This window comes from Mercenaria mercenaria, chromosome 1, assembly GCF_021730395.1.
Source record: "Mercenaria mercenaria strain notata chromosome 1, MADL_Memer_1, whole genome shotgun sequence".
Lineage (NCBI taxonomy): Eukaryota > Metazoa > Mollusca > Bivalvia > Venerida > Veneridae > Mercenaria > Mercenaria mercenaria.
The window spans coordinates 50,587,075-50,603,150 of NC_069361.1; the positions used below are offsets into that span (position 1 = coordinate 50,587,075).

Sequence of the window (16,076 nt, forward strand, 5' to 3'; positions counted from 1 at the left end):
CCTTGTAAAACTCAACAAGTTACAAAGCAACCGTCGACATTTCCGAGTCAAATTACAACTACATTACCAGAGTGAACAACATCAAATATTAAAGACGATTGATGCTACGTCAATAGCAAAGATGTTAAAAGTGTTTATGCTTCAAAGGAATATTCACCAAGTACTAAAGAATAGATCAATTTAAATTTGTATTATGTATTTCTAGTGATATTTTTGTTCGGTGTAGTTTCTACTTACCATTAAAACAGTTAAGTAACCGTTATGGACTAAGGATTTGCAATATCTCTGGTCAAAAAACAATGTTCTAGTTTCATGAGTGTCTGTGCAATAGATTTTAGAAATGATTGCAGGCTTCTTACTTGCTTACTTCATGTCTAACATATTTTGAAGAAGTGTCTGTTGAGAGGTGTGGCGAGTAAGAGAGGGCAAGTTGTCCCATATATGAACAAACTTGCAGAAATTTTACATAACTTGCAATACTAGTAATGAAGCACTGAAGCTACGTAGAAAACACTAGCAACAGAATACAACACCTAAAACATTTTACCGAAGATCAAACCATCATAGTGATTTTTTTTTTAAAACAAACACAGAATGTGATAACGAACACATTGTTGTTCCTCATCAAATTAGTTTTGCAGTGGTTATTAAAAATCATTTATGCACAAATATAGATATTTCAACTTCACTGTAACACGTGCCAAGAAATTAACACAAAATATGTTCAGCACAATTCTTTTTCTGTGTATGACATAAGTAATAGCATACCTTTCTAACTGTGTTATTAAGATTACGATGTTACAATATATTAAACAGGTGTTTAAATACTAGAAATGCAAATAAGTTATTTAATGCGAATGTCATTTTTTTTTTGTTATTTCAGCTTTGTTTTTTTTTAACAAGCCGTTATTGTCGAGGTATACTACTCACCGTTAACATCTCTGTCATAGAAAATTTATCTACATATATATAATTTACCCCTGACCGATGTATGTTCGAAACCTTCCTTGAGGTCTATAGTTCTGCATGAGAGTAAGCCAGCTTGCTTACAGAAGGTCGGTCGTTTCCAGCCTGCGTCTAACCATGCGTGAAATAATTCCAGGAGGAGCACCTGGGGTTTTCCCTTTCTCCGCACCAATCAAAAGCTGGAAAGTCTCCATATGACCTTAAATGTGTCGTTGTGACTCCAAACCCAGCGATAGCGAAAAAAATAAATACAATCTGCAGTTATAAACCTGTAATATGACAAATATACGGATTATCTGCATATGATTTGTACAGCTTCGTTTTTGGAAGAAAATAACAACATATTTTCAATTTCACGACTTTCCAATTTTATAGTATGCCCTAGTAATAAATCTTTCATATCGCATCAAATCTATCTGCCGTTTAAACTGAACGGAATTCGAACACAGGCATCTTAGAGACTTAAATGTTGGCTGCGTTATAAGAAATTTGTTAAGATATTGTTTTTTACATACTCTCCAGGATGTCTCAGTCTCTCATAAATTGTAACTGTTTCCTTAATATATTTCAAGTAACATATGTTTCATGCGCAATTGCAAAAATATTTACACGAAATTGCATTTAAAAAACGACTGTTTTATGTCAATTTTAATTGCAGTATATACCTTTGTTCATGTTGGTATCATTTTCACAATGTACAAAGGCAGACTTCGCTTTCGCCGACAAACATTTATTTAATATTGCTTGAAACTCCACATGATTTCCAAAGCAGTCGGTTTGCTCATTATTTGAAGCATATTTAAATCAGGAGTGCACAAGTCTGCCGTTTCTCAGTGGCGTTCAAACTCTCACAATTTAATGCGTTGTTTTTGTCTGAGAAAATGTATTTAAAGACCCCCTAAGCTGATTTAGAAATGTTCTTGCTGAATTAAGAATAGGATATTTATTGAAGTGAGCTCTCTAACTGTTTAGGATCAATGTATCTTAGCCCTGAGAGTCTAGATGCCAGACGTAACTCGCACGAAATACGTATTGTAATTTTACACTCGGTATAGCTTGAACATGGCATTTATTCTACAAAATAGGATGAAACCTGATAAAAGAATGAGCTCAGCTAACCTTTATTTCAGAATTGAAGTACAGAAATTGGTTGCTTTTAATATCGCATTAAATCTGATGCATAATTTTACAAACTTTCTGCAAATTATGAAAACGTTTTTTTTCTAACGAATTTTAAAGTTTTTGTTTAAACCGTTTTCATTAATCCTTATTAATATATTTACTCTTGACACAAAATTAGTTAAATTGCTCGAGTTCATAATTTACGTGCTGTTAATCGGTTAAACTTGACACATACAAGGTAACAAAAAATTTCTTGCGTTGTCAAGTTCAATCTATTAATTGCACGTACATTACTCAATGTAAACATTTGTGTTGGATAGTATGCGGTATTTAAACTATGAAAAAAGTATCCACCTTCTGTTCTTTGATTAGTCAAATGAACTCGTTTTTATCACGTTTTATCAAGAGACCTTAAGAAAAGGAAACTTAGTATTTTGTGCAATAAAGGAGAGTCACATTTACTGAAATAGCTAAAACAAGAAAATGTTGAACACTCGTACAAACACTTGTAAGCTGCATTTTATGGCATGTTTCATTTTCTGTACATCAAATATCCTGTATGTAATTAGAGTCCTAGAAAGAGCAACACGTTATGTTTCTAGGAAATGCTGTGATATGCAATGTTATGATAGCAATTAATATGATCTGATATGCCCAAGAGAACACGTTGTTTGATTTGAGACGCACAGGCGTATTATGGCTTGTGGGATATGCTGTAAATAGTCTAAAACAAATACAAATAACTTGACACTAAAGATTCTAATCTATGACGAAATGTCTTTATGGACAAAACAATGGTGAATTGGACCAGGTAATTATACATTGGCTGCATTCAAGCGCTATCTATTGTATAGCCACAGGGTTGCTTAGGCCTAAAAAAATTCTTTGTTTCCCGTAACATGCTAAGAAAATTAGGGAAGGAAGGTCGGAAAATTTTTTTTTTGGATTTTTTTTTGTTAAGGGAGACTTTTCAGAAATTATTTTGTGTCAAAAATGAATACAGATAAGGGGGTTATGCCTTTGGAGCATCAGTAAGTTGATTTCTAACATCACTGGCCATGTTTAAAGCATAAAAAGTGCAGTTTTGCTACTTTTTGTTAAAAAGTTGAAAAAAAAATATTCTCCTAGGCCATGAAAACATTTAGGGTCGGGCCAAATATTTAGGGTAGGTCGGGATACCGTCAACAAACAATTTTTTTTTACGTCTTATGGCTGGTCACTAAGCTTACTCAGGTCAAAAGTAGTACAAATATAAATAGTCCTAATCTTTCTTCCCTTCCTCGTGCCCTTTCTCAAAAGTATCTTGTTTTCTTTTACTATACTGCATTTCAGTGTAATTATATGTTTAGTATTCTATCGATATCGACATGTTTCTAACACATGTTAGGTAAAAATGGCGGCGTAAAACTTCTCCAAAAGAGACATTGAAAGAAGCGGAAAAGAATACATTCAGTGGGTAATATTTAACGAACTGTAGCTGTTATATAAACGTTAACATCCCTTTTTCTTTTCTATAGTAGTGATACAATACTCTATGTCTTTATAAATCTGATATCCTAGAAAATGTTAAAATAACGATATTAAGTAATAAGTTGATCTTATATGAAATAAAGAACAGTCAGATTTATTAGTGTTCAGCCTTATGCGCATGTGAAGCTGTTCTAGTAGCTAAAACGTTTTTCTGTAAACCATGGTATCAAAAAAGGCAAACTATCGTCCACATATGATGTGATTGTTTACATTTTAGAGTTCCTGATGATGACTTAAAACGAAATTTGATTTCATACGTTGCTATGCTTTCTCAATATGCTTTTGTTCACAGAAGGAGATTATTATCAGATGTTGTGACATCCGTATAAGATTTTACGACATCCGCCACTTTACACTTAAATCAACAGATGTAAAAGGTGCCTCGAAGTTTAGTACGAAAACAACGTCATCATTGTTAAACCATACTGATTTGTCAGAATATTTTGACTTAAAGAGCACCAATGAAGTGCAATATAAACTTTAATTGTTTTGTTGATAACACATCATAAAATATGAAACTTTTTTCCCCTTTTTTATTTCATTAGTATCTTTGAAATACCTAGATAAGTATTAACCGACATTCGACTCGTACGTGTGACATATCACGTAAGTGCATTAAACGTTCGTCATTCTAAGCACGTATATTATGTCGTAACATTTAGTCCTAATGTATTCTTAGCACATATGTTATGGCGTAACATTTAGTCGAGATGACAAATGATATATTCTAATTAATACAATAGCAAGCGAAGAAACAATAAATGTTTTGTTTATTTATATATACACTACTTTGGAGGACATTACAATCAGATATATTTACACATGATATTTAAATGTGGAACAATTTACTAACTTTCAAACTAGACAATTATTGTTTACTATTTTTAATTATGTAAATCTTGATATGATTATTAAGACAGCCAAATATATCTGTCATGTTACTGACTCTGTAATGTACCAGTAGAAATGCATCTATTTTAAACAAGTAGTATAACGTCAGATGGAAAGTAAGATGTTTCGAGCCACCACAACTCTGTGGTATTTAGGGAGATGCTAGAAACCGGGCACGCGTCCAGATCATTTAATATCCAGGCTGATTGTTACGCTGTTTACAAGGTATCTTAATTATGTTTTAGTGGCATTTACTTAATTTGCAAACTAAGGGTGCAAAACATAGCAATATGATATATGACTAAAATTATTATTGGCATATTACGGTACTGGAAAACCGTGATTGACATTTTGTACACTTTTCAGTAAGGTTTGTTTTGCTGATCGAATAATCAACCAAATAGTGAAAAGGCCAAACAGTTCTTGAATTCGTTCAGTAGAACAAGTCTGTTTATTCCTTTAACGATATAAAATTAATATAACATTTTACGTGTCTTCCAAATCGTTCAAAGTCGCGAACCTCTTAATACAGTTAAGGGACAGGCTATTCGTAGGCAATAGCTGCTCTACAGTGTAGACGATGGTCCAGATGTCATGTAGGTAGCCGGTACCTTTGTTTTAAGTGTTACAAATTCTCAACGCATGTTTAGTTCTGTAGTTTCCGCAGCTGATTTCTGGGTTGTCAGAAATAGTTCGATGAGAAAAGTGATTCGTGTAGCTTATTCCAAATATTAGAGATATATACGAATGGACAACAGGGCCCTCGTCAAGGAGAATAGATTTAAGCGTGTTCCATTATCATCAAAGATTAACGAAGTTCTGTGTCATAACGAGTAAAGTTTTATTTTGGAAGAAATTTGAGATACAGAGACAGGATCAGCAAAAAGTCGCCAAACTTATTAACGACTGTAAAGGCGAAGAATCACTGATTTAATTAACGTATCATGTTTTCAATAAATAGAAGACGCCAGGTGCCCCTCTGTGCATTACTGCATCACGAGCTGGCACCTGAAAAGAACCACTGACCTTCCGTAAGCCAGCTGGATGGCTTCCTCACATGAAGAATTCAACGCCTAGAGTGAGGCTCGAACCCACATCGATGAGGGGCAAGTGATTTGAAGTCAGCGACCTTAACCATTCGGCCACGGAACCCCCACCCCCTACCCCAATGGAAATAAGCTTTAAAAAGTGGATTGATTTGTCCTTTTACAATATCTATTTAATATTAAGTTTAATATTTTGTTGCCTGTTTGCTTTAGATATAGAATCAATCATAATACTTACTCAAGTTCACAATGTATGCGCAGTAAATATGTTAAATTTGACGCCTACAAGTGAACAATCAAACCGATTAATTTTTAGATAAAATCTTGGTTAGCCGTCTCTCAAGTGATATCGCAAAAAGTATATTACTGTATTCCTTTATTCCTTATTGCTCTTCGTTTCGGGGTGAGCAATAAAGACGATGCAGGTACCTTCGCTTCTAGTTATATCAATTAACATAGTTATTTATTATTGGCATATTCTGTAGTTTATTTCGCATGAACTCCGAACACAATTAATTACATTTTTCTTAAATAATCCGAAACATGTGTATACCTTTAATCAAACAGTTAATTTCTTATTATAAGATATTCGTCCTTTCTAAAAGTTTTTTCTTAGCAACATCTTTATTTTAGACATATAATCAGTCAGCATACTCCAGTCCACAATGTCCGTGCACATAATAGGTTAAACATGACACCTTCAATTGAAAACATGCAAGGGATTACAGGGATAATAATACACATTTTTGACGTTTAGCTGTCACCTGGGGTGCTATCACAAGAAATAGGTCACTGTTCCTCTTAATGATCAGCCCCTTGCTTAACTAACACAATCTTATATCCTTATGGTTAAATTGTAAACTAATACACAATCATATTGTCATATAATGGCACGTTTAACTGCAATTAAGTGTTCAATGGCAAAGTTACATTTCGCCTGATAGGAAATCTTTTCTGCCTTTCCAGTCAAAAATATCATCCCGGATTGTCATACTTTTCTTTTCATTGTTTTTAGTTGTTTCGTCAACTCATTCTATATAATAGCATACATGTCAATTATACAAACTAAATAACGTTTATTAAGTTTTTTTTAATCCATTGCAAAAAAAAAACCCTGACTCTATACTATTACAACTACTGATTAGACAAACTGATAATATGCACGAAGTATGATATATATTGACTGTTTTATTCTAATTTTCTTGTCCTATTGTATAGTGGATCTAGATAATTCTTATTGTCTTAACTTGTTGACATGCAATTCGTCCGTAATTCAGATAACAATCATCGCTACGCATATTTAGATTCTGCATTTCAATCTGATTGCTTTGTACGTGCACCACTGTGTGTAGTTTCATACGTATAATTAATTCATTGCACGTAAACTGCAGAAACTTATAGGTACGGCTAACAAGTTAAGTCAAATGATGCTTTATGCAGATACCCTAGTCCATTTGTAAACACAGACATATAGAGATACTCAATGTACCCTTAATGAGAATAGAAATCAAAACACTTGTACTCATAATGTATATTAATAAACATGCATATTTTCCTGCTTGAATCTGCGTAATCATTGATATAATTTCTGTTATACTTAATATACTAATTGCTGAGGAAGTATTCAATACTGAGCGCATGCGAAACAAGCTAATATTGCATGTCAAAACATGATATATGAGCCGCACCATGAGAAAACGACCATAGTGCGTTTGCGACCAGCATGGATCCAGACCAGCCTGCGCATCCGCGTAGTCTGGTCAGGATCCATGCTGTTCGCTAACGGTTTCTCTAATTGCAATAGGCTTTGAAAGCGAACAACATGGATCCTGACCAGACTGCGCGGATGCGCAGGCTGGTCTGGATCCATGCTGGTCGCAAACGCACTATGTTGGTTTTCCCATGGCGCGGCTCATATGTTCTGTTCAATAAGATATAATGTAAAAATTGACCTTGAAGAATTACTTTGCTTTAATAACTCTGGGGTACCACATTTAAAAGTTGAACACACCCATGCCATCCGAATCACATTTAATTATCAGGTTTCATTTCATATACTATATGTAAAAATAGGCCGAAGATCAATACTCCTAAATCAATTAATTTCAGAACGATTTGTAAGCGGTTTTCTAAAAAGATAATATTTATCATTTAAATGTACTTAAATATGGGTTTTATTAAATCGAAGATTGGATTGTTGAAATGCGTTTTGTTGTTGTATCAAGTATCAACGACACTTAAATATTATGTTACTGAAGTACGTCATAATGACTTTCAAATAATTTACATTGTGTTATTTAAGCAGACTAACGTTTGATTTTCTTTATCAGGAATGACTTAGTCAGAAAAATAGATATTTATTTTTAATTTATTTACATATGATTACCTTAAGTACAGGTAGTGCATAACCTCTTATTCGTTTCATCCTGTCTGCACTGGTAGTTAAGAAAGTAATGCTGGGTATTTCATGATTTGAAATGATAACTGGGTCCCAACATCCTCATTTTACATTATGCATAAATGGTTTGAATGGAACCCATCTACCCTGTCGTATGCATTAAGAATTGGTGTTCTATCTAGAAAGAAAAAAAACACAACAAAGCAAAACAAAAACAGATTTGGTTTAACAGAATCTTTGCATCAGTGGAAATGGGATGTTCGACACCCGAAACCAGACAGAAGCGACACAAGTTTATTTTGTATACATATACATTGAATGCACTCCATTCCAAAGGATAACACTGAGTTCGAGCAAGGGAAGGCATTACGGCTGCCACATGGTACAGTAAGACTGCTGTTCTGCTAGCTTATAAAGATATCTACTTTCCTTTACGCACTAAGAAACGGACGACATTACATCGAAGTTAGGCTAAATATCAAATTACAGTAACTGGTACACATATCATATGCTCCAGTAGTTTAGCAAATTATTATCCACGTGGAGTCAAAACATTCTGTTATGGGCGATATTCTTACATCAAATTGAGTCTGCTGTAATCACCACCACAAAGAAAACAAATAGGATCTTACATGGGTGTCTTCTCATATTGAATATATTAAACAAGTAGAATAAAATTAAATGTTTTGACTGAATCTTTAAATTGTTTGATTATAGTAGTTCATTCATAAATTTCAACATGTGAGTCATCTTACACCCCCGGGGTGTATAAGCTGAGTTTTTTCAGCACCGGTAAAAACACTTCTCTGGTATGCAAAACATCTTAACTGTATCGACCTACGTATTTCATATTTCAGTGACTGTAGCCTGAAAGCATATTTAATACAATAAGATTATTCTTGTAAGCAATAATGATGATGTAAACAACATTGGACTGACAGTACTCGCGTGTATAAACATGCATTGAGTAGTTACAGGTGTCTGTTTATTTACTAATAATATTTATCAAGTATATCTGACAACAAAAATAAATATACAGGCATTTATATTTAATGATTATAAATAGGGATTTGTAACAAATTAGTAATGGTTGTGTAAAATAAATGAATGATTGAATCGAATATCATAGCTTCTGAGAGCCGGTCGGGTATAAAATCGAACCGGAGGTGTCAAAAGTAACGTTCGTACATCCACGTAGATTCAGTTCATCTTTGTCAAATGTAATTATCGTTGTTACGCCTGGTCTTATTCTATAAAGACATCATCCGCTTTAAGTCAGAAATTTACAGATAATACGGGGCAGTTCGTATAATGTCGACAGTTTGGGCCGTTTTTGTCTGTATAAACATAGTGCACTGAAACCAATCGTTTTCATCGTATAAGCGAACAAATAGACAGGCTGAAAATACCATATTATGTTTATGAACTACATTCGTTATTCTATTTCTCAAAATTTTGAATTTTGCATTGTTATAAACTCGTTTGTACAACTGTCCCCTGCTCCTGTATATAATTTAAACAGGGTTACTCCCCGTTGCCTATATCGGTCCACGGCGCATCTCGTTAATTGATAAAACTCGATAGCTTACCGCAGAGCGTCAGTCACTTCACGATTGATAACCGGAGCGAGAAGATAGGCTATATCGCGTGCTTATCAATTAGAAGGAGTTGTAATTTATTTATTAGTTATCTATATATTGTTTTTGCACACAGATATTTATTGTAGTTAAATTGTTTGGAAATATATTTAAAAAATACATTAATATTACGGAAACAGGGGAAATGACTTGTGTACTGTCTATGACACCTTTGTATCTATTCGGCGAGGATGTTTCAGATATACACCATAATGAACGTAACAGTTTTGACTTTCATTGGATAGATTCACAAAATTCAAATTCTGGATTAACTGATAGCCATAGATGCTCCTCCCCGTGCCGAATAGAAGCATGCACGGGTACGTCAGTATCGTCCCGGGTAGATGTATCAAATGGACTGCCTGGAAACATCAAACACGAGCAATTAAATGTGCATACTGACGTTGGTTTTGAAACTAAAGTTACGACCGAAAAGGGTATCACTGGAAAGGTTATTGAGTCGGAAAAACATTTACCTGCAAATGGTTAGTTATATTGTTTTAATCTCTTTATTTACTTTAATTGGCCTTGTGTATTTTTTGTAATTGCGTATAAACTAGCAATCTAAGTATCTGTAGCATTAATGTTACATGCTTCCTTTGTCTAGACGGTGTTTTGGCCGTATTGTAATGGTGTCCTAACTTCATTCGTCGTTTACAAAAGATTATTTATGTAAATATGCCTCGGTTAACTTAGTGTCAGCTGAAGTTTACCTATGATTAAGCGTAGTGCACAGACCGTTTTTATAGGTTTACAAATCTGATACAAAGAGTAACATTATTTCATGTTCTATCAAATTAATCGACCATGCGCAAGCTATGTAGAATAAACCATTTACTTTTACAACGTTAGTCACAGTTTTACTCATTTCTAACACAATAGCCATATAAATGAGTTGTCATGATGATTTCATTTTCACCGAATTAATCGCTTGGCATGTGGTGATATCTTTTGCAACCGTCTGAGCTATTTGTATCTTTGTTCTCTGCTGCTTGTATTGACCTCGCCTTCGCTGAGGTAGATTTGGTTAATTTAACTTGATGACCTTTGTCCTTTTTTATCTTTGCTTTGGTTAAAAGTGTTTACTTCTTTATCAGTGTGTTAAACAGACAGTGTTAATTTCCGATTGCTATAAAGCCGTTTCAGTTGACCTTGGTGCATATAATTTTTTTTGAAAGTGCCTGATTGAGAGTATTGCAAATGACGTTTTAAACTAATCTAATAGGTGTATAGACGTTTTCATGTATCTAGACCAATAAACAAACAATAAAATGCACATGCTTTACGTGACTGGTCATGCAAAGTCAAAGAAGTTGTTTACTAATGTTATTACACTTGCTAGTATGTGGTTATAAAATTTCCGGATTCATGTACATTGTTCTTTGTGTAATCGTGGTTTAAACGGGGAACCTACTCGTTAATACTTTTTTCCTCTCACTAACTGTCGGGATTGACATGTAATAGTATCTTTTGCCGCATGTTTTATTCAATACTCGTTTGCCTGTGGTATTAGTTTGTTCTTAGGTTATCCCAAAGGAAAGCATACAGATATAATTAATTTGTAATATTTTCTCAGAAACGGCAAGTGGTCTAAAAATATAACTGAATTCGTTCTTAAGATTCACATGGTTCGTATAATAAGCTAAGCTCATCGATTTAACCTAGATATGGATGAATGTTAGCATAACATTATCACGATATAGTTTCTAATTGACTTAGATATTTTAATGGTTCCAATAACAGTTTCAAATAAATCAGATGAAAGCAGGTTTTGCAAAGGAAGTCAGGTTGTTACAAATTTTTATAGTTTGCGTGGGGAGACATGTATTTTGTTAAAAAGCAACCTGCTTGTTTTTGGATGATATGATTGTAGATATGTTAGTCTAAGAACACGTTACATGATACTTTGTTTCCTAAGTCATAGAATGTAATTTTACGTTAATATCATTACGAATGCTTGTTTCATATGTCTTTTTTCTTTCATGTTTAAAGACTTTATGGAATATAATGTTTGCACCTATATGTTTCATACTTTGATGTTTTGTGTAAATGAGCTATGTGCATTAAATTAAATGCTGCTTCTGATTTTAATAGTTAATTATCTCAGACGACAGTTAAGATCAAGTTTCATTGTGTTAAAAGAATCATGTATTCGTATGCTGCTGATATCATGTAATTGAAGATTATTGTTTGACATAACATAATCAAATGTATCCAACAGGAAAAGCATCACCTTTCTCTATGTAAATAATACGTTCAGTACTCGTTACCTATTTCAACATTTAATATAACATACACAGATCTATCAAGCGGCCAAATAATGCCTTGATCTTTAAACGTGCTAGTCGTTTAGAACTTAACGTTTGCAGTTTTGAATCACATGATGTAAAATACCAGTGGAATACCAAATGAGAAACAAAGTCTTAATTTTAAAGTTCTTTTTTTCCGTTCCCATTTCATAACAAGTCAGCCCGAATAGCCTAATAAGAAGAGCGCAGATCTACGTATCGTAGGATTCTGAGTTCGATCCCCAGTCGAGGCTTATGTTTGCAGTGAGAGCAAGCCAACATAAGCAATACCAAATTCAATATTTTCTCTAATTTTTACCCTTCAAACCCCATAGTTACCAGATACCTTCAGAGCCAATTGAAACAAACTTAAACAGGTGCTCTAATACGGTTTCATATTGAAAAGCTTCTGTTTATTCAGTCACCACATGTTTGCTTCAGCAAAGCAAGAGGAAAACATAAACCTTATTAAAAATTATACACCAGCTGGCCAAAAATATCGTAAATACTTCGAATATGTTACACTTAGAACAAATGCACAGTGTGCGTACCATACAAGTACTCTAGTTTAGTTTTACCTAGTGCAAAATGTCTAAAATCTGTGTTTTTTCAAAAGCATCTGTTTTATCTTCATTTCATTTGGGTTTTTGAAAGTATGCATACACCTTTATCAGTGTACTTTGTCAACTTTTATCTTTTGCATGTATTCAAACACATTTATCACAATGTAGGATGTAGGTAATTTGGTGCGACAGTTTTTAGTGTAGAATTAGATAGCTTTACAACGGGTATTTCTGCAAATAATCATGTTCATCTCCTTGTTAACGTTACATATGAATATATATATATATATTTAGTGGGGGTCAAAATGGCATAAATAAACAATGCTAGACATATATATGATCAGACATACATGGACGGACATCAATAGACACTATTCCATAAAAAAGTCACAACAAAATATAAGACATTGATTTTCAATAACAGTGTTAATTTAAACAGTGTAGATATGTAGATGTCTATCTTATAACGTTAGATTTCAATGACTTATATTAGTTTATAAACAAAGTACTTGAGGTTAATGCCTCCTACTTAGCTATTAGTGCTTATATAATCATTTAAAATATCGTTTTACAACTGTAGTTACAATTTTGTATATATGTCACATGAATATAATTACAAGAGCAGTGTGGGGTATTATATCTTTTGGTGCATGGAGTTACAAGGAATTGAAATACTTGCAATTAGGGGAAATTTATTATTCAGGTATTATACTTAGTTTGGCTACCGACTATATCTATTTGATTTTTCAATCATTTCTCTTGTATATTCTCTATGTTTTGAGAAGAAAAGGGACATACTATACAAAATATTATAACATTAGGAATTATCTCCTTTGAACAAATCATGGGTTCTAAATACATACTAGTATTGTACTTTGCATAACAACATTTTAATAATAGTAATCAAACTCTTTGTTAATCTGTGAATGGATTTGGTTGGTGTGCTTTTAAGTTGTTAATTGATATCTTGTTTGTCGATCAAAAATTGTGGTAACATAGACAGGAACTGATGCATTCGAGACACATTACAACACGCACCATTTAAGACATTAAGGAATACATGTTGTGCTTTGAAATATCCTTTTCTTCAAACACTATTATATACCTGTACTTGAAACATGATATGAAAACCATTGTGCAGCTTATCAATTATTTATACATTTAAAACCAGACACAATGTGCAGACAGTGTTAATACTTCTATATTTAGAAGGATGCTTAAATTGTCTTTTGCAAAGGTTACCAAACAATCTAGCAGGAACCATACAGATTAAACAAGTGGGACAGAAAAGTGTAAGCAGATAAGGGATGATAAATTTTACCTTCAAATTGCATGTATAGGAAATTATTGATGTGACTGGAGTCTTTCATATGAATTTATCCAAATACTTCTCTTTTTTACACGTCCGCTTAGCTCAGTAGGGAGAGCCAAGGTCTCTTGGATCGCAGGGTCGCGAGTTCGATCACCGGGCGAGGCGTATGTTCTCCGTGACGATTTGATAGAAGACATTGTGTCTGAAATCATTCGTCCTCCACCTCTGATTCATGTGGAGAAGTTGGCAGTTACTTGCGGAGAACAGGTTTGTACTGGTAAAGAATCCAGGACCACTGGTTAGGTTAACTGCCCACCGTGTTACATAACTGAAATACTGTTGAAAAACGGCTTAAAAAAACAAAAACAAACAAACTTCTCTTTGTACAATTATAGGTAAATCAGATGTATCATATTTACCTCGGACAGTGTAACTCGTTTCTTAACTTACTTTTGATGTAGAAAGCTGTTTTCAGTTTCATTCAATTTTGATACTTGTTTTTGTATATATTTCTGTAAGTTGTGCATTCTGTTTTTGTCATTCCAGGTAAACAACGAGTGAACAGCTTGTTTGAAATGTACAACAAGACAGATGTGGAAATTGCCCAAATAAGTACAACGAACCACGGACTTAAGCGAAAAGTTGAGGAGACATATCTTGACGAAGTTTATATTCCATCGAAACGAGTCTCACCATTCTTAAACACCCCAAAGGAAAGGAAAGACAAACGGAGGAAAATAATAAACATATCGACAAAAAAGTTGAAACAATTAGATGACCCCGAAACCTTTCTCAGGAGAACAGTTCTTGTTAATAATACAATGAAGCGTCTACAAATGGAATTACGAGAAGAAAAACTGAGAACAAAGAAATTTAAGTCAAACAAACAATATTATTATGTTAGTGGTTATGGGGTACTAAACGATAAGGTAATGTCAAATTCTTATTTTGTTGACGATCCTTTTCTGAGTTGTGTTTATGAGAAAATCACAGACGACATGACTGACACACTTATGAATAACGTGTTTCATGATAAAGTAGATGACAGGCCTACATCATATGACATTTGTGAAACGTCTCTTGAAGCAGAATCAAATAATGTCTCAAATCGTTTGTTAGATCGTTCTGAAGACCATGTAGAGCAATGGACTTGTGATAGAAATAGAAATCTAAAAGAATCAAGAAAAGAATGCTACCCTTCGGCATGTTCAGAAAATAGAACAGACATGAAAGAAATGCCGGTTGACAGGCGTGATGACTTAGATGAAGCAAGTAGAGTAAGTGCAAACAGTTTTGCAGAAAATTCCAACTATATTAGCTGTGATAAGTGCCCGTCAGTGATTGTACCTAAAAGTTCTAACGAGTCTAATGAAAACACAAGAATACTACCGCGTGAAGTACAAGAAATGCAGTGCGATCAAAATGTGGAATACGACATTAAAGCTACACCAGCAAACATTGACGAGCTTATAAACTAAGGAGATATTCGAATTCGCAACACATGACTGCTAAAATAAATGTCGTTCTGGTACATTACTTCATTACTAAAAAAGTGCAATAAACGAATTGAAGTAGAAAATGAGGCAGTGTGTTGACCTTAAGTTAGACCTGAAATCGCTATGTTATTCCTTCAACACATTCGATAAACAATAATAGAAAAATATAACGCAGAAGGATATTATTTTGCAACCTGTTTGTCGGATGATATATTTTCAACAGCGCAAAATATAGGCATATTGCTGTGTAAATGAGGTTCTTTAACAGCAAGGATATATTTATGTTTGTTTTCAAAATGTAGTGATATCAAATATCAAATTATTTTGACGAAACTATAAATTGTATTTATTTGATAGCTTACAAAGCCGATGTTATAATGACAAAATAAACTAAGGAAGAAGACATTTCTCTTGTTATCATCTTTTTCTCCTAGTATATCTAGTATATCATGAGATGTCGTGTTAGAAACGGCACGAATTGCAATAACGAATATATCAGGTCAGTCAAACATGCCAACATTGCATTTAATTTAAATGATGCTGTAAAATTGCAGATTAAAATTTGAGAGGAGAACATAACATCTTGAAGTCGCAAGTGTCCATTATGATTATAAGCAATTCTTTCCTGCCAAAAGAATACTTTATGTGGGATAGCTTAACCCAGTGGTCGTGGGCTTAAACTCTCCTCTAACTGCTTTGGCACCTTTATATAAACACCAGTAGTGAGGTAGTGTCGACCATGTTGCACCAATATAACACTTAACATGTAGGTGTGTATACAGTATTGAAAATGCAATACAAAATCAGGAAAAGAAAACCAAACCTGT

General features: G+C 33.7%; 1 protein-coding gene across 2 annotated transcripts; it reads left to right on the plus strand.

Moving 5' to 3' along the window:
• Window positions 1–9,544: 9,544 nt before the first annotated feature.
• On the plus strand, window positions 9,545–15,652 carry LOC123538201 (uncharacterized). Of its 2 annotated transcripts, none has more exons than XM_045322175.2 (2): window positions 9,545–10,075; window positions 14,300–15,652. In XM_045322175.2, the coding sequence occupies exons 1-2, from the start codon at window positions 9,736–9,738 to the stop codon at window positions 15,229–15,231; spliced, it is 1,272 nt and encodes a 423-aa protein (XP_045178110.2). In that variant the 5' UTR covers window positions 9,545–9,735; the 3' UTR covers window positions 15,232–15,652. The 2 variants fall into 2 exon arrangements, with proteins under 2 accessions (XP_045178110.2, XP_045178125.2); XM_045322190.2 differs by lacking the exon at window positions 9,545–10,075 and adding an exon at window positions 12,880–13,144.
• Window positions 15,653–16,076: the final 424 nt, after the last annotated feature.

Excerpts from the sequence above, each read along its gene's own strand:
- LOC123538201 (XM_045322175.2), top strand. The coding sequence starts at position 9,736 with ATGACTTGTGTACTGTCTATGACACCTTTGTATCTATTCGGCGAGGAT. Across the intron at positions 10,076-14,299 it reads AAAACATTTACCTGCAAATG|GTAAACAACGAGTGAACAGC; the intron begins GTTAGTTATATT and ends TTGTCATTCCAG.